This window comes from Drosophila sulfurigaster, chromosome 2R, assembly GCF_023558435.1.
Source record: "Drosophila sulfurigaster albostrigata strain 15112-1811.04 chromosome 2R, ASM2355843v2, whole genome shotgun sequence".
Classification (NCBI taxonomy): Eukaryota; Metazoa; Arthropoda; class Insecta; order Diptera; family Drosophilidae; genus Drosophila; species Drosophila sulfurigaster.
Window position 1 is genome coordinate 30,587,448 of NC_084882.1, and position 27,600 is coordinate 30,615,047.

Consider the following 27,600-nt stretch of genomic DNA (forward strand, 5'->3'; position numbering starts at 1 on the left):
TTACAGAGTCTAACGCTGTCTAACGTTAGCAAACGACTTTCAACTTGGAAGGAAATTTTGATTTCACAGCTAAATTTACCGTGGTGAAAATTAAATCATTTGGTTTCACCTAAGATCGATAGCTTCATAAAGTGACAGGAAAATGAGCCTTTAAAGCATAAGACAAACAACGATGTTGCACTACGGATTGCTGCGATCTCTTGTACATATTTTTAGTTTATCTTTAGTGTTGGTGGCATGTCAAAAAAATGATATTACTGAAAGTACAGACTATATTTCATCTGTGCCTAATAGGCTGAGGTTGTTGAAACAAAATGAGAAACTATTGCTGAATCTCTACGAATACATTGAGGAATTGGAAGAGAAAATCGAGACATTGCAAAGGTGAGTAATAAATTATTTAAGATTATAATATACTAGACAGATATCTATACTATAATTTCTTAGGCTGGCTAAGCACTTGCAGCATCCACAACTGGCAGCCAAAGGTCATGAAGAGGAGTTCCTCTCCAATCCGATGAATAGTTTGTCTCTTATAAGACAAATGCATTCAGATTGGAATCATGTGGAGAAGTTGATGGAACAATCAGTTGGTCAAAGTAAATTATGAATTCTTATGTTAGTTAGTGAATGAACTAACTATTAATAACTCCTCTACAGAACAATTGAATTTTATAAGGAAAAGACCCAAGCTGAAAAATGTTAAGGAAACTTTTATTGCCATGTATCGAATAGCTTCAAGTTATGAGCTAAATGCGACTGATATTGCCAAGGGATTGCTTGACGGCATTCAGACTGAGTGAGTAACTCGACCTTGCAGTTATATATTTGTCAACTCTTTAATTCTACAGTGCAAAACTTTCTCCACTCGAATGTTATGAAATGGGATTCCTCTATTTTAATGGATCGCTTTATCACACAGCAATCGAGTGGTTAGAAACAGCCAAAGAGTTAATGGATAAAACTCAAACTGATGTCTATGCATTGTTGGGTCTAACACGTAGTAAAATTTCCTATCTATTAGCTAGATGTTACACAGCTTTAGGTGAGGCAACTTTGCGTTAATTTATTTTTTTTTAAGTTTAACATTTTTTTTTTTAGACAACTTAGATATAGCCCGCCTTGTGCTGCAGTCAGAGCCAGATTTGAACGCTAAGGCTGAGCAGTTGTTAGAATACTTCCAAGCAAACAAACCTCAAAAAGTTGAGAATGATCTCATCGAATTTGATAGTGCCTACGCTTATTTCTGTGGCTCTTCTTATAAACCTGAGCCGACACGTCTTCATTGTTCCTATAAAACATCAGGAACGCCTTTCCTTCGCCTGGCTCCCTTTCAAATGGAACAGATCTCGATGGATCCCGATATATTCGTGTTCCACAATGTGATCTCTAGTGCAGAGATTGCAATTTTAGACCGGGAAACGGAAGCATTTCTGGTTCCTGCCAAAGTAGGCAATAGTGAAGGAGAGGAAGTTACCAGTTATCGCACAGTGAACAGCGCTTGGTTGCCTCATGTAAATGTTTCAAGGGAAGTGAATTTGCTGGCCGTGCGATTGCATAAACGAATGTCAGATTTGTCAGATTTCAATCTTGACAGTTTTAGTGACGTCATGCAGGTGCTTAAGTATGACTTTGGAGGACATTTCAACATTCACAATGATTTCTTCAACGACTCCAGCACCGAGGATCGCATTGCCACAATTTTGCTTTATGTAAGTAAATTATGTTTAAGTAAGAGTTCTATTAAAGGACTTCCTACTTCTGGTTACAGCTCAATGATGTGCCTAGTGGTGGTGGAACAGTGTTTTTTGACCTCGACTTGACGGTGCAGCCAGAGCCTGGCAAAGCTGTTCTCTGGTACAATTTGAATTTGGAAACATTTGACTACGAAGAGCGAAACATACATGCATCTTGCCCTGTCAAGATTGGCTCTAAATTTGGTTAGTTTGATTTGGAAATACTTTTATAAACGATATTCATGTGAAATGCTTTTGCAGCCCTCACACAATGGGTCTTTGAGCATCGACAGATATTCAACCGACCGTGTTTAAGGCCTCCAAAGTTCCGTCAATACAAGTAGACTCAGATGAATGATGAGGCGAGATCATCCTTTAAGTATGAATAAAATGAAAAATATAAAAAACATACAAAAGCAAAGTATGTCTTTTTTATCATTAGAAATACCAATCGTAATGTTTTATAATGAAATTTATATAAGCCAAATGGCATCGATATTTCTATATCTTAATTATTGATCAGAATGTAGATACAATAATATTTCCAAAGGCCTTAATTATAAGTCTTAATGCCCATATATTATTTAACGTGAAATTTATTCAATCTCTACATAATATATTTGTGTAATTCTACTCATTAGACTACATGGTTTATCGCTGTCGAACAATGGCAAACAACTTTTTACTTTAAAATAGTTTAATTTTTAAAAATTTCCAACCGCGGAATAAATTGTTTCGACTCGCCTGAATCCGTTTCTTATTAAAGCATTAGTTAAACTAATTTCAGAAGCAGAAGACGATGGAAAATGTTGCACTACAGACTGCTGCGATCTTTTGTGAATATTCTCAGCATAACTGTGTTCTTGGTGGCGTGTCAAACGGAGAATCCTATTAAAAGTACAGATTATATTTCATCGCCAACGAACAAGCTTAAGTTATTGGAACAAAATGAAAAACTATTGATGAATCTCTATGAATACATTGAGCGATTGCATGAGAAGATTGAGACATTACGAAAGTGAGTAAGAAATTATTTAAGATTATAGTGTACTATATTGATATTGATACTGAAACCTTTTAGGATTGGCAAGCACTTACATCAGCCACAAGTGGCAGCAAAGGGTCGAGAAGAAGAATTCCTTTCCAATCCGATGAATAGTTTGTCGCTTATAAGACAAACGCATGCAGATTGGACTCATGTGGAGATTTTGATGGAACAACCAGTTGGTCAAAGTAAATTATGAATTCTAATTTCAATCGGTTCACAACGTTATTAAGTATTTTTACTAACTAGAACAAATGGATTATATTCGGCGAATGAATGAGCGAAGACCTCAACTGGAAAATGTTGAGGAAGCCCTGGTTGCGATGCATCGCATGAAGGAAAGTTATTTGTTAAATGTAACTGATATTGCCAAGGGATTGCTCGATGGCATGCAGACAGAGTGAGTAGCTCAAGTTGTTACTATTTAGTTACATTTTTTCATTTAATTTACCCCGCCAGTGGAAAGCTTTCACCACTTGAATGCTATGAAATGGGATTACTTTATTTTAATGGATCGCTTTATCACAAAGCTGTCGAATGGTTAGAAGCAGCCAAAAAATTAATGGATAAAGCTCCTTCAGATGCCTACGCTTTTTTGGGTCTAAGGCGTAGCAACATTTCTTATCTTTTAGCTAAATCCTACACTGCTTTAGGTAAGACAGATTCATGGGTCTTTTACTTCTAAAAAAGTAACTCTTCTACTTCTTTTAGGAGACTTGCAGCTTGCTCGAATTGTGCTACAGATAGAACCTGATTTAAGTTCTAGAGCTGAGCAGTTATTGGAATATTTCCAACAAAATATTCCTCCAGTAATTAAAGATGAAAAGCTGATCGAATTTAATGGAGAGTACGCTCATCTCTGTAGTTCTTCCTATAAACCAAAACCCACTCGTCTTTTGTGCTCTTATAAAACATCGCCAACGCCTTTTCTTCGATTGGCTCCCTTTCAAATGGAACAGATCTCGAAGGATCCCGATATATTCGTGTTCCACAATATGATCTCCAGCTCAGAGATTGCCTTGCTGGAGGGGGAAACGGAAGCATTGATGGATCGTGAACTTGTGATTGCAGAGAATGACAAACTCGTTCATTCGAATCATCGCACACTTCGACACGTTTGGTTGCCTCATCCACAAATTTCTGAAGAAGTGCAGTGGCTGGTGAGTCGCATAAAACAACGAATGGAGGATTTTTCAGATTTAATCGTTCTGGAACTGGATCCTATGGAGATGCTCAAATATGGCTTTGGTGGTCACTTTAGTATTCACAGTGATTTCTACAACTTTACGGGGGCTTTCATGGAGGATCGCATTGCCACCATTGTGGTGTATGTAAGTGAATGAAGTTTAAGTTAGAATTTAAGTTAAACAACTAATTAAACTGCTTTTGCTTACAGCTTAATGATGTGCCAAGTGGCGGTGGAACAATGTTCCCTAAGCTCAACATGACAGTGAAGGCAGAGGCTGGCAAAGCTCTTCTTTGGTATAGCATAAAGCCAGACACATTTGATTACGAGACGAGGACTGAACATGCAGGTTGCCCAGTTAAAATTGGCACTAAATTGGGTGAGTTGGGATTGTCAAAGCATAAAAATGTTTCTTAAAAAAACGTTACTTTCAGTTTTGGCACATTGGCTGTATGAACACGATCACATGTTTTCTCTCCCATGCAGGCAGCCTCCAAAAACCCGTATTTACATTGAACCTTAATTTAATATGACTTTTAAAATATATTTTAATGGATTTTTCGATTGTTAGAAATGCAAAGAGAATAATGATTTATTTATTTTCTTACATTGAAAGTATCTCAATAACAAATATTCATTTCAAACTTATTAGATCTTGGCATGACATTTACAAAATATATTATTTATAAAGAAAAATAAACTTGGGAATGTTTAATTAGTAACATATACTTTTAAATTTTTTTTTTTTTTTTTTAATTAATGACAAAATTTTTAAAGGTATTGATTTTATATAAGAAGTGAAAAATATGAGAATATATAAAGGAATATTATTTATTCTTAACAGAGAAAATCATTAAAGGTCGGACCAATATTTTGCTTCAAATGAGCATCAGCAATGAAAGCCCATTTAATCCAATTAAATCATTCAGTTTTAAACAACGTTAAAGAAAGTTCTTAAAATATTTTAATTTGTTATTAAATCTATTGATCAAGTGTAAAAATAATTTAGTTTTAATTTTCCATTATTAAAGGGTCTTTAGCTGTCAGACGAAGACCAACAAATCGCAATCTGAAAGTATGTTCACGAATGAATTATACATAAAGTGGAATAAATCGTTTAGTCTCGCTGCGGATCGACGTCTTTATAAAGTGGCAGCTAAATTTTCGTGCTCTACAGATGGCGAGAAAAGATGGTGCTCTACAGACCTCTGCGATATTCTATATATATCCTTTGTATAAAGGTGTTATTCGTGGCGTGTCAAAAGAATAATTCGAGTGAATTAATAGATTATGTCACATCATTAAGTAATAAACAGCAATTGTTGGATCAAAATGGGAAACTATTGCTTAATACCTACGAATACATCGAAGAATTGCAGGCGAAGATCGATACATTGCGAAAGTGAGTAATAAATTATTTAATATTATAATATACTACAAAGATATATGTACTATAATTTCTTAGGATTGGCAAGCACTTACATCAGCCACAACTGGCAGCCAAAGGTCGAGAAGAGGAGTTCCTTTCCAATCCGATGAACAGTTTGTCGCTTATAAGACAAATGCATGCAGATTGGACTCATGTGGAGAAGATGATGCAGCAACCAGTTGGTCAAAGTAAATTATGAATTCTAATTCTAACCAGTTCATAATGTTATTACGTATTTTTACTAACCAGAACAAATTGATTATATTCGGCGAATGAATGAGCGAAAACCTCGACTGGAAAATGTTGAGGAAGCCATGGTTGCGATGCATCGCTTAAAGGAAAGTTATTGGTTGAATGCTAGTGATATTGCCGAGGGATTGATTGACGAACTACAAACTGAGTGAGTAACTCGACTTTTGATACCCTATAGTTGTCTTTTATCATTTAATTTAATCCGTTAGTGGAAAACTTTCACCACTTGAATGCTATGAAATGGGATTGCTCTATTTTAATGGATCACTTTACCACAAATCAATCGAATGGTTAGAGACAGCCAAAGAGTTAATGGATAAAGCTCCATCTGATGTCTACGCTTTCTTGGGTCTAACTCGTAGCAACATTTCGTATCTTTTAGCTAGATCACACATAGCCTTAGGTAAGGCAATTCCAAACATTATCAACTCAATAATTAATAATAATTAATTTTTGTTTCTTTTAGGTGACTTGCAGCGTGCTCGCGTTGTGCTGCAATCGGAGCCAGAATTTAGCTCGCAAGTTGAGGAGTCGTTGGCATATTTTCAGGAAAACAAACCAAAAGGAGTAAAAAAATGAACAACTCGTTAGATTTCATGACGCGAATGCTTATCTCTGTAGTTCTCTGTATAAACCAAAACCCACGCGGCTTTTGTGCTCCTACAAAACATCGCCAACGCCTTTTCTTCGACTGGCGCCTTTTCGAATGGAACAGATCTCAAGAGATCCCGATATATTCGTGTTTCACAATATGGCTTCAAGCACAGAAATCGCAATGTTGCAGCGAATAATGGAAAAAGTGATGCATACTAAAATCGATTATCTTGAAGAATTACGATATTATCAGTTTCAACGCACAGTGAGTCAATTTTGGATGCCCAATCCAGATCTTCCACGGAAAGAAGATATGGTTGTGAGACGCATACGACAACGATTTTCCGATTTGTCAGATTTCTACATTAGCGACGCATATCTGGCGAATATGCTGAGGTATGGCTATGGCGGTCACTATGAAGGTCACAATGATTTCTTGAATGATACTATACCGAACATCGACGATCGCATTGCCACCATAGTGTTGTATGTAAGTAGAGAATTCCATAGTCAAACTATTGATAAGAATAATATTTGCTGGCTATGATTACAGCTGAATGATATGCCAAGTGGTGGTGGAACAATGTTTCCTACGCACCAGTTGACGGTGCAGCCAGAGGCTGGAAAGGCTTTGCTCTGGTATAACCTAAAGTTGGACACCTTTGACTTTGAGACGCGTAACTTGCACGCTGCCTGTCCTGTGAAAATAGGCACTAAATGGGGTAAGTAGGAAATGCAATGGATCGAAAAGTGTTGCTTAAATGAATGACATTTGCAGCAATGACGCAATGGATACACGAGGACGATCAGATGTTTACTAATCCTTGCTTGAAGCCTCCAAAAAAACCGCAAATATTAGGAAAGTTATAAACTTACATAAAAAATACCCTGTGAAAAAAAGAAAAAAGAATGATTATCAGAATATTAGAAAATTATTTTATTTCTAGTTGCATAATTTTAATCAGGTCTAAAAATTTTTCGATTCACGACTATTTTGCGAAAAGTAAGGCTGTATATTATCTATATATAATATATGAACATATATATGTATGCTACGTATATGCCGCTGGTCAAGTCCACACAAGATTTACTTTCTTTTCTTGCTGCTTGCACTCAGCTCATTGCACCATTAAGTGGGCAATTAAATTCAATTAGCCCCCACACACACATTCGTATCGTACTCTTGTCTCCTGGCAGCTGCGACTCCAAATGCGACTCCTCCATGCCATTTATCACGGATGCGGCACGCATCGCTGCCATCGTCTGTTCCTCCTTCTCTCCACTCTTCTTCGCTCTTCCTGCTGCACTGGGCAAGTTTTCACTTCGATTTCGTTTTGGCGTTGCTAATAATTTCATAGATTTATCGTTTAGCTCTGGCATTTTCCCTTATTTGTCGATTGCTTTCCTCCAAAGTTTGCTCAGCAATCTCTCGACTTGGATTTCATTTTCATTCAAGATGGATTGGCATCTCGCGTGGGTGGCAGATGCAGTGATACAACCTGAAAGTGCGTTTTACATTTATTGGATTAGGAATTATTTACTCTTTAATATATTAATATATTATAGTAAATTAGTGAATTACTCATACAAACTGTTCTTTTTTTTAGATACAATTAAATTAAATGCTTAAAATGTTTCTCTAATTCAATGCCTTTCCTTTAATTCATCAATAATATTTACAATTTTAATAAACTGCCAGTTCTGCTAAAGAAAGACAATAACTAAAACAGAAGACTTTGCTACGAATAAAACGAAAAAAGTCTGGCCGCCTTTTTTGTCTCTCTAAAAGTAAAGCAGAAGAAGTTCTTCTAATAGAAAGGGACAAAAAAGACAGAAGAGATTGCTACAAGATAAAAGTCATAACAGATGTAGTTGCTATTAAGCAATTGCAAGTAATAACTACATACGTTGAAGCAAAATTAGAAGACGTTGCTACTCATCTAACGGAAGAAATTGCTAGTTCGATAAAAGTAAAACAGAAGCCGTTCCACTTATGATAGTCTAACGCTAGAATACGAGTATAAGCAGAAGCAAACATTAAGCAGAAGGGGATGCTAGTTGCGCATGTAAGCGAAAGTAGAGTGCAAAGAGAAAATAGGAAAAGTTGCTACTAGTGAAGCAGAAGCAGTTGCTAGTTCGCTAAGAGTATAACGGAAGACGTTGCTACTAAGCTAGTCTAACGGAAGAAGTTGCTAGTTCGCGAAGAGAACAACCCAAGAAGTGGCTTGGAAAGAAAGAGACAGAATGCTAAGCAGAAACAGAAGGAAGGCGAAGGTGAAATACACAAAGTATAACGGAAGACGTTGCTACCATGTTAGTCTAGCGGAAGAAGTTGCTAGTTCGTGAAGAGTACAGCCGAAAATGTCATTTGGAGAGAACGAGACGGAAATGTTAAGCAGAAAATGAAAGAAGGGAGAATGTGAAACAGAGGTTGTAAGCTGAATCATTTTTAAGTGATTACTAAAACTTTAACAGAAGACGTTGCTACTACTTTCTAACGGAAGCAGTTGCTAGTTTGCTAATAGTGAAATAAAAGTTGTTCGAATATACATACATATGTAAGAAAACGGAAATGTTAAGTAGAAAGGGATGCAAGGCTTGCACTTATTTTGATGCGGTGGCTTCTTAATGAATAAATATGTTTTTTCAATGAATTCATGTACATAATTCTTGTAAAGTGATCATTAATTAAATATTAATATTTTGATCGGACTATAACAAATATTGTTTTTCTATCAGATTAAAGACACACACTAAAATGTGTAATTCTGATTTTGTGTGATCATAAAACTTAATAAATATTTTTAAATAATAAAAATAAGCATTTATTAAATGACTTATTTTACAAAACTGAATAATTTGCTCAAAATACTATTGTTGTTGTTTTTTATACACTTTTAAATTGAACTTATTTATATATTATATTAAACGTCAAACACTGAAATTGCTTTAATAATCGTTTGCCTAATGATGCTGCTAACTCCTTTGTAGCTTGAGCATGTCTGCAATAAGTGAAAGTTACTTTAAGTTCTCAGCTATTGTGATTTGAACTTGAAGTAGTAAGTGTACTGTGCGCTGTAAATTAATCTTGATTTCACCTTGGCAAATAGAGTCGCTCACAACTGCGAGACAAACAACAGTCGACATATGCCAACGACTCGAGCTCCTCCTCTTCGAAAGGTAACTGCGGCAATTTATCAAAATTTGCAAAGAGCGCAAGAAAGAGTGTAGAGTTTGAGGGGGGAAGAGAGGAAGCCACAATGGCAATTGACATGCGTGTGCGTGATTGCATGTCTATGTAGTCTATGTGTATAATAGGTGTGCAGCAGGACTGCGTGTGTGTGGGTGTGTGTGTGTCTGTACTTGACTTAAATTGCTTTTTTCAATGCCAACGGCTGCAGCTATTTGTTGTTGCCACTGCTGGTTGGCTGCCTGTCACATGTGGAGCCAAATGTCATTTCAGCAAAATCCCTCAAGTCGTTCGTCTGCCGACTCTATGTTCATCTCTCTTTCTCTTTCTTTCTTTTTGTGTAAGTGGGTGTGTGTGTGTGTAAGAAAACACTCGGCAAAATATGTTGGCAGCATTTTTGTGGGGCTCTTTAGATTGCACTGGGACAGGTTTTGAGTGTGGGTCTGAGGCTGCGGTTGTCTTTACAAGACAATGAACATTTGTTGCTTCTGTTGTTGCAGCAACAAGAGCAACTTAAATGAGAACGAGAGTAACATTTTGTGTCTGCGCATTGTCGTCGGCAAAAGGTGCGGATGTCTCGGAAATATTGTACGAACGTGTCTGCATAAGAGCTCAGCAAAAATGTGTGCAAGAATATAATAAATGAGTGTATGTTAAAACAACAACAAAATATAATGACAAAAGGTAACTAAGTAAATGTCGGTTATGCTTGTTAAATAATGTAATTACATGAGAATAAAATATGTTGAAATAAAGTTATCACTCTAATGATAGACATTTTATTAAATTAATTTACTTAATTTGTATTCTAAGATATAATTAGAAGATTCAGACATTAAAAGCGAATTATTGAATACATAGTCAACAGATTTTAGCTTAATAAAAATAATTATAAGGGAAATTAGAAGTATTGGAACAATATAAAGTTTATAACAAATAAAAATGATGTGTACAAAATATGTACAATTAAAGTTTATGAAAATAGTTCATGGAAATTGAATGTATTTCTTCTACTATATATGTACTTTATTCATAGATTAAAATTAACCTATTAAACAAAGTCAAATTTTGATGTTTCTTTGTTTAGATAGATATGTTACTACAATTAGGAGTAATTATCTTCATTGGCATCCCCCTTTCAATAGCATGTTACTTAAAAATCTCTTGAGATAATAAGCTATCATTTTCTTGAGAATTCCCACGACAAATTTACATTTGAACTGATTAAATCTTTCTTTAAAGTGCACATATTTGTAAAAACATCCATTTGTTTGCTAGCTCAGCGCCTGTTGCTGCCACAATTGGGTTGCGGCTTACCTTCTACAGTCTCTAATAAAATTAAAATGCCAAACCATTTGCACTTAAGTCCCGTCGCAATGTGATAGTCCTTCTGAAAAGTTGGCTAAAAAATTAGCAACAATTTTTCAGAGACTCATCAAATGCGCTGACTGTCAACCGCAACGTAAGACAACCCTCGAAGCTGAGCTGAGAAAAAAAAGAACCCACCCAACACACAAGAAGCCACTTAACGGGCGGAATGAGGCAGCTGCCGTTGCCGTTGCTGTTGCCGTTGCCTATGCTACACCTTGTTACACTCTCCTGCCACATGCCACATGCCACGGCACTTTGTCATCTGCCTGGCGCGCTGCTTTGCGTAATTTGATATGCTGCGACTTACATTCATTCATTTCATTCATTTTTTTTTATGTTTGCCACAAACGATTTACTTGCCGCAAACACAATTTGCTTCAAATTCAAAAGCAACAATATGCTTGCTGAGATTGAGAGATTTGAGAGACTCGCAAATGAATTGTTTGTTTGTGCATTAGAGATTGAGTGAGATTGCTGCTCATGGATGCTTTACTTCAATTTTGTTTTCTCATTTCTCCTTTTTTTGCTTGTCAACTCTTGACGCTCACCTTGGGCAAGGATTCGTGGCCGTTGTCCTTCGACTGCTGCAAAAGACACTCGGCGAAATTAATTTGCTGCAGACACAGCTCAAGCAGCTGGGCGTGGTTCATGTCGACAACGCGTCGCCTTGAGTAAATTATTGTGCAGTTTTTTTCTTTCCGTTTCGCTGTTTTCTTTTTCGCTGATTTAAATTGGTTTCATGTTCGTGTCGCCCACTTTTAAGTTTTTGTCTTGCGGCGCTCGCTTTGCACCTTGGCTAATTGCAATTGGATGCGCATGTTGTTGACAGCTGAGGCATCTTTTACACCAAATTTAAGCGCTTTAAGTGATCCCAGAAAAAAGTGCTAGATATATGTATGTATGTATGTGAGTGTAGAGGGACTCCTGGCGTTAATGGCAATTTTATGGGCAAGCGCTGCGGTCCCTTTGCGTGGCAGCTGCTGCCAGTGCAAATATTTCTGTCAGTGGTCGGGGGGCGAAAAATCTAATCTATGCAAGCCGCAATACTACCCGCTACACACACACATACAAACACCAACACCATCAGGCATTCACTATTTTTTCGACAGTCACTTTTTTGTTGCATACTTTCGAGCACAGCTGAGTTAATTGCCCCTTGAAGAATACGCTTCACATGCTCGTATACCTATTGGACACAAAAGCATTTCGCAGTCCAATGTGTGAGTGTGTTTGTTGTGTGCGTTTTAATCGGTTTGACTTTGGCTGCTGACCTGCGGCGCAACAACACTGGGCAGTGGCAGTGGGAACAACAACAACAACAAGGACTACGACACAAGGACGACAACGAGAACGACAAACAACGTTGCGAGAATGGCCCGCAGCAGCAGATTGAATCCTAATCGAGGTTTTGACTTTGGTTACGTTGCGTAAACACGCAACAACCGGTGCACACACACACACACACACACACACAAACGCACAGACACGAGGGTAACTGCAGTTTATTGTAGCATACTTCCAGGCTGTGGGCAAAAATGTCTGACGCTCATTTGGGGGCAATTTGTGCGCTTTAGGTGGCTCTGCCTATGGCTGCCTCTGGACATATTAAGAGCTGCTGCCGTGTCTCTCTCGAGTGTAGGTGTTGGTCTGAGAGCTGTCCTTAAATGCGCTTTTAATCGACGCTCTTGTTTGGCTGGCTTTAAAGTTGGCATCAATATTGAACTGGCGCGTGTCTATGCAGCTGTTGACAACGGACACAACTGTGCTCAGCTCACGTACACACACAGTACACACACACATAGAACACACTCACACATTGTGGAGCGAGCAACTTTTGACAGTTTAAAGTTTGACACCCCGGTTTTGTTGTGTGTGCGTCGCCAAACGAAAGAAAGACTTTGTCCTGTGTGCCTGCCTGACTGCTCGACTGTCTCCTGGCCCCTTTTTTGTATGCAGCAATGCGCTGAGTTGTCTTTTTCTTCCCCCTCTCTCTGCTCTGACATTGTCTGTGTGTGTCCCTCTCTCTCTCTCGCTCTCTGTCCTCCCTGCGACCTTCAGCATAGCACACCAGAAACTTAAACATCACGTAAGCATTTCACTTCTCATTCTCATTCTTTGTTTTCTGCCCTTTGACCCTCCGCTCCAGCACACATTTGTGTATGCATCAATTTTTAGTTATTTCTTGATATTTTGTACTTTGCTTTCTACACATACACTTTTTTTTTCTTCTTGCTATCGCTCTTTCTTGTTTTTGAGTAAAATTTGCTTTTACTTTTCGTTGTCGTTGTTGTTCTTATTGTTGGTCCTCAGCCTCGCTCGTCCTGTTGTTGAAAAGGTCAGACATTGTCAGTTAAGTGTCCATGTCGAAAAGTGTAGTTGAACATTCGAGTGCTTTTTCCACACAATTTTGTTGTTGTTGTCATATTCTTGTTTTTTTTTTTCATACTAGCTATTACTCAGTTTGTAGCAGCTTCTCCTTCAGCGTCTCTCTGCTTGTCTTTTACTTTTGTGAATGACTTCTGGTTAGGTGTCAATGTGCAAAGTGGAATTATGGTAAATGGTATTGGAAAACTTTTCCTGCATCTCTGTATATAGTATATGGTACTCTTTCTCTTGTACAGCAAACAAGCAAATGGATATTAAAATATTGACAGGCCACCGTCGCCTGAAATGACGCAGTGACTTCAAAGCTGCCTGCAAAACAAGGTTCAATTACAATAGTGAATCAATTTATTTCAATATTTATTAACAACCTAAGAAAAAAAGCTGCAAGAGAGGGAAATATTTAAATTTAAGTTTATTTTATGGCTATGTAAGAAATTTTACTTCAATATGCTTTAAATTTTTGTTTAACACTATAATGTTTTCAAATTTGTAGAATAATTTCATCTGTTGTTTAGGTATATACTTAAATTTATAGAAAAAATAATTGTTTTTTTGGTTCCGAAATATTTCATAGTTTTAATAGGTTTCTTAAGAAATATAATAAGGTTATATATTGCTTCCGTTAGTTAAAAAATTTTGAACAAAATATTAGTAACTTAGTTATTTTTATTTTATTCTAAAGATAAATTTATTTTGTCAGAATAAATTCCTCAAAAAATACTACAAATTATAGAGACACTTCTGGGTATAAGCTCGAGAAAACATCCATTTGGATTTACCAAATAATCTACAAGTTATATTCGACTTTTAATAGTTTAATAGTTTAGTTTTAATAGTAGGAACATAGCCTTTATACCTGCTTTTATTATATGAATAAATTTTGCATTAAAAAATAAATCGAATTACTCGTAAAGAGTAAAAGAAGAATTTGTTTGTGTTTGAAACTTTAAGTTTAACTTCGGGATTTATATTACAATATTATTTTAAAAAATAAAACAATCTAACATTTTTTGTTTATTTTTGAGAAACAGAATCAAATATTTCTGACTGACGTGTAACGTGTATTATATTTAAAAAGCCTATCAAATTTATGCAGCTCGTTAAGCTCGCATCGATTCGTCTCATTTATAAGCAAATGCTTTTAAAACTGTTTTTAAATGCTCATCTTCAAATACGTTTTTGGCCACGCCGCACACCGTGACATAAATTACAAAATCAACAACTAACAGAAAATAGGATAAAAATCAAGTTATGAGAGCAGCAGAAAGTACAAAAAAACGTACGAGCGAGAATATATTTTGATTTATTGGCTGCTGTTGAGCCTCGCATGTTTTGGCACTGCCCCAGCCACAGCTTCCCCCAAAAAATGGAAGGTTGGGCTTCAGTGCTGTAGGCCGGGGCTAAGTAGACAGCTCAAAAGGCCTAAACGCAGCAAAAGAACGAAAACAGGAAAAGAAGCCAAACAATGCCTGACTCTGCCTGGCTGGCATTTGATTTATGACTTGCGACTCTTCACGTAGCTGCGAGTCAGAGAAAGCGAAGAGAGTGGGAGGCTGCAAAATCAACATAAGAGAAAAAAAATGTTGTATATGAAAATAAAAATCACGCAACAGGATATTGAAACGTCACACATATGCCACAAGTGCGAGGCACGCACGTAGTCGCTGTGTCTGCTACGTTTGCCCCAAGCAAATCATAAAAGTCCGGGTGCAAAGCTCGAACAGCAGAAGAAGGAGAAAACAGGAGCTGTAGCTGTAGCTGGTGGCAGGACTTCATGGGGCATTAAAACTGTCAGTGGCGCAGATTGCCTGCGGTAGCTGGGACACCTTCACACATGATTTATTTGGCCACGGCAGATGCAGTGCAGCAAACCATTCGATGAAGCCAAATTTCTCCCTCTTCTACAATTTGTAAACAGTTGCAGTCGCTTTTTTTTCCTAGCAATTTCTTGTGGGGAGAGTTTTTTGGCCAATTGTCAGTCTGATTGGAAGTTGCTTCTTCGCTCTCTTTGCAGCTGACTCGTTTTGTGGCCTTTGCCAGAAACGCAATGCGAACGTGCAGTGAAAGTTTAAATAGTTTCGCAGGAATTGTGCAGATAAAACAAAGATATGTTGTTTAAGTAAAAGTAAAGAATGAAATCTAAAAATAGAGGAATGGCTTCGCTGTTTTATATGTTAATTCCTCAGTAAAAGTAATAAATTAAATAAAAAATAAGAATAATATAAAGGTATTGTCTACTAAGCTTATTCTCATATTATTTTTTCAACTTGATAGTTTACAAGGATGTGTTTAAAAGTAGATTGAAGCTAGAAGATATTTGTAAATAAAAATAAATAAATATTTATATGATAATTTGATTGCACAGTATTTGTTCAAAGTATTGAATTTTATTTCCGATTAATTCTTATTAATGTCTTACACAAAGAAGATTAGAAACGATATTTAAACATAAATTGTATTGGGCATTTTCAGCCTAACATTAGACAGTCACAAAAGTCGTGCAATAAAATTCCTTAATGAATTGTCAGCAGCTGCATTAAAATTCCTTAAAAAGAATATCTTTATTTATGCTATATTTTCATAAAGCCAATACGTGGCGACTTTTGTAGCTGTGTTTACTGTGTTTAACTGAAAATATTTCTTATAAAATAAAGAATCGGATGCCTTAGAAATAATCCTAAATTGCAAATAAGTTGCCATATTTGGAGCAAATTAACTGCAGTTGCAATTTACTTTCAATTTTATATGAAAGGCAGTTAAGTGTAAATATAATATTAGTATTAATACATTATAATTTATGTAATTTCATAAACTTTGAATGCTTTATAACTGCTTAAGAAATAAGTTCATTTTAATTATATTTAACATTTTTAAATAAAAAAAAATTCATAAATAAAATATAATAAATAGTTAATAGTTATAGCTAAAGAAAAACGTCCATATTTTATTGTGGCATTCTTAAAGAGCGCCGCAATGCTGCAAAAGAAGCTGCCCCACGTGTAACCTGAGTAGCAACTGTGGCTGAGCTTCAATAGATTGCAGTGACGCCTTTTACCGTTAGCCACAATCGCGTGTGTGCTCGTCTAAGTGTGTGTGTGTGTGTGTGTGTGTGAATGTGTGGGTGTATGGCCTGAAAGCATATCCATTTCACGCACAAGTGGCATAGGAGGAAGAGAAGGCATGAAGCTGCCTCTGAAGTTGAACCGTGTGTCAAATCCATTAACCTTCTGTTTACTTTTCTACGTCCAGCAAAAAGAGCAAGTGACTGTTATAGTGTTGTATGTGTGTGTGTGTGTGGAAATTTGATATTTTCACTAAATTGCGTTGCACACTTGAGGCAGCGATTGACACAGTTGCCTGGCCACAACACAACAAAACACAATACACATAAATCTTACCTAGGCGCAAGTGGAGTGAGTGCAAATGGAGCAGTAAATGAAGCAACCACTCACACTCAAACACTCATACATTCACACACTCACACATTCACACACTCACACTCTCGAAATGAGCATTAAGTTGACGTAAATTGTTGGCCATTACATTAACACGGGGCAACCAATTAACTGAGGCCAATTGTAATTGCTTTTCATAAGTTATAGTTATGCATGTGAATATATTTGTGTTTGTGTTAATAGCTGTTGCTGCTCTAATTGAATTTTAGTTACCGTTGATTTCACTTTTCGACCTTTGGCTAAAACACAACACAACAAAACAAAACCCAAAACAACCGCTGGCAATATTCAATTAACAGGCGAAAAATATGCAAAAAGCGCAAAAGTTGCGCATACGCCGCGTGGACAGCGCAACACAAAATTTACAGCTATCCTCGGCAAAAGTTTTCGCGCACTTCCGCAACGAAGTGCTCGACAAACAAGCACAACAACAACAACAACAACAAGCAGAAGGAAAGCAGCTACAAATAACCGGCATCAACTTTAATCACCTGCTTAATTAAATCAGTTTCAGCTTCTGTTGCGCAGGTCGCCTCCACAATCGTGTTTTCCATTGTTTGCTGTTTCTCCGTGTTTTTACTTACTGCGGACTCTTGTTGTTGTTGTTGTTGTTCGTTGTCTGCATAAATTATGCTGCATAATCACCTACAAGCATTCCATTTAAGCTTCACTCGACTGTTACTTTGCCACTTCTTCAGGTCTGTCTCGCGCTTTTTTTACTTTTTTTTTCCGTCCGCCGATAAGCTCTTAAATCATTTACGCTTCTTTTCAGCGTTTTTTCTGCTGTTTTGACAGACTTTTCACTTACTTTTTGCTTTCACTGGAATTTCACTTTATCTTGGACAATATATTGCTTTATGATTTTTAATGAAAGTGCAGCAAAATGTCATTAAATGGTGTGCAGTGAAATTGAGTTCATTAAGAAATTAATTGAGAATTTCCTTCTTTATTTAATTATTTTAATACTCTTATTATTAACGCATTTTTTAAATTATTAAATTACATATCAATTTATTAATTTTGTTTGAAAATCAAAATCATGTATTTAATTAATTGATAAATAAAATTAAAAGTTAGAAGTTAAGAAGTAGACTTAGTTTTTCTGTATTACAGCCTTTGGCTCTTTATTTAAATTTAAATAATTTAAATTATTATTTTACTTTCTTTAAGAATATATCTAATGCATTATATCGCAAAAGGCGATATTGTAAAAATAAAGTTATACTTACTAGTCAAATTCTAAAGTTTAAGTATATAAAGACAATTAACTACTAAATCAAAGTAGGCTTGCTAAGAATTGTATAAAATAAATATTAAAGAGGCCTTTCTTAAAATTGTTAACAAAGAGAATTGTTTTCACAATGAATAACTTTAAATGACAACAAATTCAAGGATTTACAGGATGAAATATTATTTTAATAGCTATCTTGCATTAATGTTCAAGTAATTTTGTTGTCATTCTTGCGGTTTTTCACTCTTCGCCCACACACACAACACGCGCACACACACACCATCGATTTGCATGACCAGAAATGCACTCTTGAGTCAACAATTATGTTAATTCGTTTATAGGTCAATGTCTAGCTTGTAAAATGCATACATAATATACAATATAAATATATACATATATGGAAATAAAATGTGGGTTGAGTTCGCTGCCCGCATTTATGGGAAAATCTTTGGTTTGCTGTCAACACGCGGAATTATTTATGAATTTGCCACTTAATAGAGCGCAACAGCAGCTGTTAAGCAGCAGTTAACATTACGATTAACAGCTAGCGCAAATTTCCCCTGCGATTTAACAGTGCATTCCACTGTTAAGGAGGAAGTGTTAGCAAAACATTGCGAGAGCTGAGGCGCTGTTAACGTATGCTGTTAACTAACACTTTTTCGCTTAGCAGCGCCTTGGCTCTCGCAATGTTTTGGCTCTCGCTCTTTGCACTGCGCATGTGTTTCACTCACACCTTCTGCTGTTTCTTCTGCTGGCCACGTGTCGTGTATGTGTGTATCTGTGTGTGTGTGTGCTTTGGCGTATATAATGTACCTTACGCATCCACCAATCTACCTGCGCAAAGCAACGCCGCCCACCCCCAAAAAAGCTGCCTCAGCCCCACTAACCAACCATACATAACCGTATGTACAGCTGTGACTCTCTCCAAGTCGATGAATGTGCACGAGTGTGTGTGTGTGTGTGTGTGTACCTGTTCTAGGTGTTGGTCTTCGGTCGTCATCAGGCAGCGTCGTCGTCGTCTTTAGCATCGTCGTAGTCGTCGTCGCTGCCAGAGCGAGAGAGTGTGAGAGAGAGCGAGAGACTGAGCGAGCAAGAGTGCAGCATGAAATCGCCTCTTGTAGGTGCCATTGGGCTTTGCTTTACCTCTCGCTTGCACAGCCAGCTAAGCAGCGCCACCTGCCGTGTGCCACCTCGCTCGCCACCCACTTTACCTCCCTACGTCCCTCCTCACTCAGCTAGCTGCCCATCCGTCAGTCTCAGACTGAGACACAGATTCAGAGTCGGTGTTCAGTCTTCGTCGCTGCTGCAGCTTGTGTTTTATGTAGCAGGAGCAGCTGCTGCCGTTGTCTCTGCTGCTGCTGTGGATGCTGCTTTGGTACCTAACTGGTACCTAACCGCAAGTGGCAGTTGTTTTGCGTTTATTTGCAAGCGTAACGTGCTGTTGCCTCTGCCACCTCCTACTCCCATTTGGCGCCTCCGTTTGCTCATTCGTTGTGGCATCGTCGTGCGTTTGCGTTCTCGCTCTCACCACACACGTTGAGAATCACAGACAGGTTGCTTTGCCAGCTGGCTCGCTCGCACATTTACCGTTACCGTTAAAAGGTGTGCAGAATGTTGGCAGCCAACCAAAGCCGAGCACCTTTTGCGCGCTCACTAACAGCAGCTGTATACAGTAGAGTAGAGAAGCAAAGCAAAGAGAAAGCCAACTCTCCATCATCTTGTTCTAACTTTAATTTGTTGGCAGTGAAAAATGTAGCATAGTAAAACTACATTTTAAATATGACAACAAAAAATAATAAATTACTTGTGTATTAATAGAGATTTGATGGGGCATCATCGTCTTTGATATCATAACAGTTGAGCCCAGCACATGCGCCTCAAAACTGTTCATCAACGTCACGGCAAATGGACGAGAAGTTCTCGTTCTCATTCTCATTCTCGTTTTCCTTTTCGTTTTCGTTCTCATCGTCATCGTCTCACTTTCGGCATACACCTTGCTCTTAGACTGTCTGTGTGCGTGTCTGGATGTGTGTGTGTGTGTGTGCTCTCATCGTGCCAAGTTTTTTGAGCGCAGTTAGGTGCTCAGCTCAGTACAGCGAGGCAGCTTCGTGTCGCTCGTTAGTTGTCGTGTGTAACACAGTAGCTTGCCTTTGCCTTTGCCTTTGCTTTTTTAACGGTACGTCTTCTTAGGTAAATACAAATGAGACCACTGCCGAGTGGCTCCACCTCAGCAAGCGAGTGAGTGAGAGAGAGAGAGAGTGCGAGCGGAGAGCATCAGGTGCGGGCAGCAAAGGCAAAAGGCAGCAGCTACTGGCTGCCTGGAAGGTGTGTCTCTATGTATGTCTGGCTGTTGCTCTCACTGCTCTGCTCTGTCGCTGCTGCTGCTGCTGCTTCTGCTCTGCTCTGCTCTGTTGCTGCTGCTCTGCTTTGTAGGTGCGCAACGGGGACGTGATTTATGCCAGCCAATGGTTGCGTCTCTGTCGCTCGAGAGGTAGGTGTGACATTATGGTGCACAGCGTTAGTTGGCTAACCGGGCTAACAAAGCTTTCTCGTTGCTGAGCACCTTTTTGGAAAATGGCGACGCCAGCTCAGCACACAACGCACCTATAAGCGTTGTCGTCTCGCCCTCCTCCTCCTTCTCTTACTTCACCTCCTTTGAGTGCTTGGCAAAAGTTTTCTAATTAGCCAACTCGTGGCAACGGAGCAAAAAAAAAAAATGTATAGAAAAAGGCGGCAAAAAACAGTTTCGCCTCTTTATGGATTTTTCTGGCCCGTTTTCGTCTCGCTTGCCAGCTGGCTCCTTTTCTTCTTCTTGTTCTCATTTCTGAGATTCCCCTACTTCTTCTTCTTCTTCTTCTACAGCTTTTATTTCTCGTGTCAGTGTCCTCGTTAGGATGCTGAAATTCTGCTGTTGCTTGTGCGCAGCGCATTTTCTTTTGTTGCAAATAAAATCGATAAAATTTTATAGCAATTTAATATGACCTTCATGGCATAGATATTCAGTATACGTCTACGACTACGTCTCTGAGTATATGAATATATTCATTGTGTATTGTGTATACTCACTAGGCGCTTTCTTTTCCTTTGCCTTTTGCCTTCGCCTGTAGTTTTCTCTTATTTTTCTTCCATTTTTTTGGCTGTGTTGTGGGCGTTTTTCTTTACACTTTTCATATGGCCTACCAAAGTGCGCTTTTTGGCTTGCATTTTTGACATTTTTGCGCAAAGGCAGCACAACAAGCGAAAAAAAAAAGTTTGTGGGATTTTCAACAGGTCGTATGAAAGATATTCAACTTTTCTTTTGCACTCTGCACAAAGGTCAGCTATTTGACATTGAGCTTTGAATATGTTTAAAAGATTGCACAGAGGGCAACTGTCAATGAACTTTTCAGATAGTATTGTTTTCATTTCACTTATTGATAGACTCATCAATTTCAGCTGTTTATTTATGTGTTGTTTTACCAGCACTCACAAATAGTCTTGAGTTTATTTGAATAATAATATTTTTGAGTTTGAAGAAAGAGAAATGGTTCTTCTGTTGAAATTGAATTGATTTGTACCAAGCAAGTGATGCTTATTATAACTTATATTAAATTTGAGATCGTTGGCAAAAGATCTTCTTGAATATTCATTAAACAGTAAAAAAATGAAGATACTCACTTCAGTCGAAAGTTTTCGACTTTACAATAAAATTGTTCGATTCTTCCTTCATATAACAATTTTGTAAATATTTTACATGTTTTTTTAATTTAGTAATTCTTGTTCGATATTGATACTAATTTATTTCATATGTAGTTTTCTTTGCTGTATATTCTACCAATAGTTTTACTTTTGTTTTACTATTTGTTAAGTTATATAACACATACAAAATATATTTTTAAAGCTACCAAGTGATATAAAAAACCTGTGACTTAAATCTATTTTGAAGCTATCTTCATATTAAATTGTTATTTAAAAGTAAAAGTAAATAATAAAAATATTTAATAAAGCCAATAGCATATTTGTCTTTCTGATTAAGTCATATTAACTATAGTCAGAGCTTTTCATGTTCAAAATAATTAGAAATTTAACCTTAAATTGATTACTTCTAAATATTTAAAATGTACGCACAAAAAGCAGGCATATTTATTTAACTATTGGTATAGATATAAATCTCTAGTCTATGATGTTTTAGCGTTAGTCTCCAGCTGTAAATTCAGTTATACATATTTAAACACATATTACCAGCCAACCTTTATTTTTGCCTATGTAAACTTGATTTTAGCTGTGCACAGTTGAATGCATGTGAAGTATAGTTTTCTTCTGCAAGTCTTTTTCAAGGCATTGCATGGCAAGGCTCTAATAGCGCACTTAACCCATTCCCATTCCCATTTGCAGCTGGCAACTCGTGACTCGGACGCAGTGCAACTTGAAGTTGAACAATAACTCACAGCATTAGTCGCTTGAGAAATTGTCTGTTTACCTTGTTGGGTTTTTGCCTTGTTGCCATCGCCGCAGTTGCCGTTGCCAAATGGCACTCAAAGTGCGCCAAATATGAAAAATGAGACGCAGGAAGAGAAATTACAAACTCCGCACTGAGTAAGGCAACCAGGCAAGCTGAGGCAGCGCTTCCTGCATCCTGAAATCCTGGTGCACCTCCAGACATCAACACAAAACACAACCAAATGAAAAGTTGCGAGTAATAATTGTGCTGAGAAGGCGACGGCAAGGGCAACGGCGACAACATCGCTTAAGGGGGAGACGCCAAGAAGAAGGACTACACATTTTCATTTGGTCATGTCCGGTTGCGTCCCTCGATGGGTCGTCGGCCAATGTTTGTCCAGACGACCCCAAGTAGTGTATACACAGCAGCAGCAGCAGCTGCTGGACTTTTATTTTTTTGCCATTGCCTTTGCCTTGGACTCTCGGCTCTGTCAACGGCAAATGTTGCCAGCGTGCTGACCGCTGTCCAGAAGAGACACCTCCGTATCCTACTCCTTCTCTTCCACAACATCGTCTAAGTGGGCTTCATCAGTTGCGCTTCGCTGGGCGACGGCAGCGTCATAATCGTCGTCCTTTTTAGTGCGGTTTCTTTTCGCTTCTCGTTGTTGTTGCTGTTGTTGGTTGGTGTCCTTTGCGGTGTAGCTGTGTTTTTGGGGTCAAAGTTCAGTCACATTGCCGGACTGCTTATTTATCTTTAAGATTCTTAGCTCTCGAGTTGCACAGGTTTTTTCTCTTGTGTGTGCGAGCAACTCTGAGTTATGGCTATAACAATGCGTCAGGTTTGCGCTGCTCTTTCGTTCTCTCTCTCATTCTCTGTCTCTCTCCTTCCTCTTTCTGCTACCTCCCTTTCTCGCTCTCTCTGCTCCATTCAATGCGTTTTTGTCAATGTCCAATGTCCACTTTCAGTTGCCATTTGCAGCGCCTCGACTTGGCGTCGACTCGTCGTCGATTTCTTACGTTCTCCTGCCACATGACTGAGTGTATAACTGCGTGTGTGTCTGCGAGTGTGTATCCGTGTGTGTGTGTGTCGCACGTGGCCTGCTGCTTAAGTGGAAACTGTAGTTTTTCTTACTTAACCGTGCCACACACGCAGCCACCTCATAAAGATTTGTGTCTGCCTTTTTATGCCATAAGTCAAGTGTGCTTCTTTCCGCAGTTCAAGAGCTCAGTTCGCCTGACACCCACCCACCCCGCTCTTGCCCCTATTTGTGGCAAGTTTTTCTTTTACTTCGTTTTTTGCGTTGTTGAGCTGCGCTCTTAATTAAGAGTGGGGTATTAAACAATTACGGTGACCAGCTTCGCAAAAGACTTTGTGCCATTTGCAGCGGCATTAATTCAATTTGTCACACTTTGCGAGTGCACACACACACACCACACACACACACACACACACACACACACACACACACACACAACTTTCTGCAGCCCCAACACACAATATCCGCAACCCACAAGCCACAGGCCTCAGTTGAGTCTTGTTGAACCATCTCAGAGCTTCACAGCTTTACACTTTAGCCGCAAAAGTAGAGCAGCTGTCCGAGTGCCATTTTCAATTTGACTATGCCGGAAGTTACCTGCTGGCGCCAGCCTCAAACACACACACAGAGAACACATACTCACACACAGCTGGGACGGCACTGAAGTCATTTCCTGTGCACAGTCTGGCTGTGTCCTTTGTGCCGAGTGGTTTTAAGTGTCCCATGTGGCCAGGGCAGGGCACTAGAACTAGATTAAATTGGCATCTTTTGTTGTGAGTGTCGAAGTGACTTTGTTTCACAGCACAAATGAGAAGACCGAGAGAGAGTGTGGGCAAATTAAAACTTGACTCATGCGGCAGCAACTCGTATGTGTTTATGAGTAGCATGTCCTTGGAGAATGCCAGATAAATAGACACACAGAGAGAGCGAGAGCTAAGTAAAGCAGTCTAGGTAAAGAGCTCATTTTAAAGACTGTTGTTTAATTGCTTATTTCGCACAACTTGAACTTGAATGTTAAAAACGTTTTGGTCATCCATCAAGCGCTTTAATTGATTGCTTGGCATTTTTGGGCGTCTGCACAAATCGCTGCGATTAATTAAATATTTACAAGCTCAATTGAGCGGCAATGAATGCTAATTAATTTGTTACATTACAAAACTGCTTTCTTATCTTTACGCTTCAACTGAGTTCACTTCACTTCTATCACATTGATTATCGGTTCGTCTGTCCAGAAAGTAAATGAAAATGAAAACAACCCTTTATCGAGTTGGGGTTCACTTACTTCCTTGGTATTTCTAATTGAAAAACTTTACTTGCTGCTACTGTAAAGTGCAAATTGCCAAAAACTCAAATAGAAACAAATAGTTAACAAACACATGAAACAATTCAATAAATGTAACTGATACTCCTTCGTATGTGTTTTGTCAAGTTACTCGCACAAAAGATACTAATATACGGAATACTTTGCAGCCTTGTTCTTTGCATTCGAAATGCGGTTAATTTTGTTGAAACTTTCTGTAGCTCGCTTGCCAAAATGCCAAATGGCCTCGGCCCAAGTTTCTTTGCCAAGTTTACGATTGTGGTATGTGGAGTACAAAACTGGTTAATGCATTGAGTTCAGTTCGCTTCAGTTTTCGTTATCGGGGCCAACTGATCTTGTGGCAAAGTTTCCCGTTACGAATATATTCATGGCACACAACACACAGAGAGAACATTTATGATGCTTGCTGCTCACTTTCAATTTCTTGGGGCATTTTTAATTGCACGCCACGTTTCGCATATGAATTGTGGCCAGACGCACACAAACAAAAACAAGTTAATTAAACGTTTCCGCACTGGCCAGCACTACAAAACCCAAACCCAAACGCAAACGCAAAAAAAAGCAAAAGTTTTCTGCATGTTATCAGTACGTTGGCATCGGAGTCGCCCCAAATTCTGAATCGAGAATCCTGAATGCTGCTTTTAATTACACAGATTTGTATGCCGTATTCGGACTTTCACTTTCTTGTCTTATATTACAGCCAGTTTTATATGTAAATTTATTATTTATTAACATTAATTATGGTGTGGTCAGTGTGCGTGGTAATTGTAGACGCTGTCATGTGCCGCATGTCGCTGGAGTTGGGGTTGTCATCAAATTTCACAGGATTTGCTTGCTATGCTGATGTCAGCGCTCCAATTAACTGGCAATTGGCTTTGCCCCCTCACTCACAACACAAAATACCACAAATGGAAGCTTGGGGAAATCTGATGACATCGTCCAAATAGGCTTGTTACTTGTAAGTGTGGTTAAAGTTTGCAAATTGAAGGTAGGGGGAAAAAAGTATAATTTATACTTAATAAATAATCAAGAAATTATTAGCTAATACTGCACTTAAACAAAAGTTTTAATCGCCATAGTTTAAGCAGCGCTGAAAGGTAGGCAATACTTTTTGTACGGGAAGGATGCGCTTTATCAACGGCGCTTAAAAGTAGGCAACTTTTTTTTTAAACGCCTATTCTTATGTTCCACTAGCTTAGCTTCTCTGTTATTGTTATTTTCTTTTTGGATTGTTGTTTGTTGTTCAACATTTTATCTTAATGAATATATGTATGCAACAAAAATAATATTTGTTAGTTAAAATATTGGTGTTTTTATGTTCTAAAGGTTGAAAACAACCTGTTTAAGAATGATTACAAAAGATCAAGCTTAATAACAAATATACCTTTTTAAATTGCTGTATTTTTTCATTATTATATCTGCATCTCAGATAGTACTGGAACTTTATTTGAATCAATTTGTTTTCTGTTATATATTTTTAATATAATTTTTACTTTTTTTTGTATTTATCATAGAAGTTTGATGCGATTTATCTTATCGAATAAATAGATTAACAACTGGCACGGCGCGTGGGGTAATTCGTTTATTATCAATTTTGAAAATTAATTTATATACTGTGTTTACCGAACAAAAAATCATCTAATAAATATAATCAGACGACACAGACAACACAGACAAATAAAAGCGTAATTAAAATGCTAGACATTGTGGCAGGCTTATCTTATAGTAATGCCGCGAACTGTGTATTGGGCAGCGACAAAAGATTGTGTGAATAAAATACTCTTGTCTTTAAAGCGTATATGTCTTGCAGCCGCTCACTTTGCGCCACATCTCCCAATCGAAGCAGCCCGAATATTCATCGTTCTCGGCGAACTTTTTACCATCGGGACATGTGTACAACTGGGGCTTAGCATCAACAGATTCACAGACATAGAATCCAGTTAGAGTGTTACTGCGTAGCATCCTCCACAGATTGTTGGCGGTGCAGACAGGTGGCTGAAGATGGACATCAATGCACTGGGGATCCATTAGGGTAGCGGGAATGCACCCAGCTACTGTGCTGTTGCTCACATAGTAAAAATTCGGACTGCAGGTGATGGTGTAAGTCACATTGTTTGCACAGAGATGAAACTCATTGAGTGCTGGTGAGCCCCAAGTGTCTGTTTGGCTGACACAAGGTGGCGAAACAGTTTGATCCTCATTTACAAAGCGACATGCCGCCTGATGAAGGGCCAAAAGACCGACGAATATCCAGAATGCTGCAAGTAGAACACACGCATTTTAATATAAATATTGTAATTTTTATTGACGAAGAAATTCGGTATTAGTTTATTCTTATTTTCGAGTACACTTTGAAGTATCTTTTGTCGAATTCTCTAAGAACACATTACAGTTTAAATTCGATATTACTATATTTCTTGCCCGAAGAATGTACAATTAAAAAATTAACGCACAATTGCAAAGAATGTAAAATTTATTGAAGGCTTATTTTATGTATCTGATAAATCCGAATAAAATATAATCACTTTTCACTTGTGCTTTACATTTTTGCATGTTCTTTTACTTCACTTCAGATGTTTCGCGTCCAACACTTGAAACAATACTTGATGATTTTTCAGTCAACCAATCTACATTTATAACATTTATTGGCGTTGCCATCTGGTGTCTTATCTACAACTCACTTAATAAGTAGCCTTGTATATGGTCATTATCTATATATTTCTTGTTTATTGTTTATTCTTCGATTTTTTTGAGAGTTATCGTGTCAAGAGGCTTGATAGATTTCAAAGAAAGATATGAGTAGATTTGATGAGCGGGCTGAAATCGTCAGCATCATTATCGTATCATTCTTATCATTATCAAAAGCATTGCACTATGGGGAATGGAGGAATAATTTGTGCCAAAGAACATTTTTTGATAGTTGGTAACATTATATTTATAAGTGGAACT

General features: G+C 37.9%; 4 protein-coding genes across 6 annotated transcripts; 3 read left to right on the plus strand and 1 right to left on the minus strand.

The window, feature by feature from the left end:
* Nucleotides 1-134: 134 nt before the first annotated feature.
* Nucleotides 135-6,249, plus strand: LOC133835611 (prolyl 4-hydroxylase subunit alpha-1-like). Of its 3 annotated transcripts, XM_062265623.1 has the most exons (7): nucleotides 135-384; nucleotides 448-599; nucleotides 661-799; nucleotides 852-1,045; nucleotides 1,102-1,712; nucleotides 1,772-1,940; nucleotides 1,998-2,157. In XM_062265623.1, the coding sequence occupies exons 1-7, from the start codon at nucleotides 173-175 to the stop codon at nucleotides 2,078-2,080; spliced, it is 1,560 nt and encodes a 519-aa protein (XP_062121607.1). In that variant the 5' UTR covers nucleotides 135-172; the 3' UTR covers nucleotides 2,081-2,157. The 3 variants fall into 3 exon arrangements, with proteins under 3 accessions (XP_062121607.1, XP_062121609.1, XP_062121608.1); XM_062265625.1 differs by lacking the exons at nucleotides 448-599; nucleotides 661-799; nucleotides 852-1,045; ... (1 more) ...; nucleotides 1,772-1,940; nucleotides 1,998-2,157 and adding exons at nucleotides 5,433-5,584; nucleotides 5,646-5,796; nucleotides 5,858-6,051; nucleotides 6,115-6,249 and having other exon boundaries at nucleotides 153-384; XM_062265624.1 differs by lacking the exons at nucleotides 135-384; nucleotides 448-599; nucleotides 661-799; ... (2 more) ...; nucleotides 1,772-1,940; nucleotides 1,998-2,157 and adding exons at nucleotides 5,147-5,369; nucleotides 5,433-5,584; nucleotides 5,646-5,796; nucleotides 5,858-6,051; nucleotides 6,115-6,249.
* LOC133835610 (prolyl 4-hydroxylase subunit alpha-2-like) lies at nucleotides 2,524-4,566 on the plus strand. The gene is made up of 7 exons (XM_062265622.1): nucleotides 2,524-2,754; nucleotides 2,818-2,969; nucleotides 3,031-3,181; nucleotides 3,241-3,434; nucleotides 3,493-4,112; nucleotides 4,178-4,346; nucleotides 4,402-4,566. Exons 1-7 carry the CDS (start codon nucleotides 2,543-2,545, stop codon nucleotides 4,488-4,490), a joined length of 1,587 nt encoding a protein of 528 aa, XP_062121606.1. The 5' UTR covers nucleotides 2,524-2,542; the 3' UTR covers nucleotides 4,491-4,566.
* Nucleotides 6,250-6,354: 105 nt separating the features above from the next.
* On the plus strand, nucleotides 6,355-7,164 carry LOC133835620 (prolyl 4-hydroxylase subunit alpha-1-like). Its single transcript, XM_062265642.1, has 3 exons — nucleotides 6,355-6,732; nucleotides 6,796-6,964; nucleotides 7,021-7,164. Exons 1-3 carry the CDS (start codon nucleotides 6,355-6,357, stop codon nucleotides 7,110-7,112), a joined length of 639 nt encoding a protein of 212 aa, XP_062121626.1. The 3' UTR covers nucleotides 7,113-7,164.
* Nucleotides 7,165-26,102: 18,938 nt separating this feature from the next.
* LOC133837624 (uncharacterized) lies at nucleotides 26,103-27,257 on the minus strand. The gene is made up of 2 exons (XM_062268452.1): nucleotides 27,195-27,257; nucleotides 26,103-26,909 (listed from the first exon to the last, which is right to left on the minus strand). Exons 1-2 carry the CDS (start codon nucleotides 27,202-27,204, stop codon nucleotides 26,440-26,442), a joined length of 480 nt encoding a protein of 159 aa, XP_062124436.1. The 5' UTR covers nucleotides 27,205-27,257; the 3' UTR covers nucleotides 26,103-26,439.
* Between the last annotated feature and the right edge of the window lie 343 nt (nucleotides 27,258-27,600).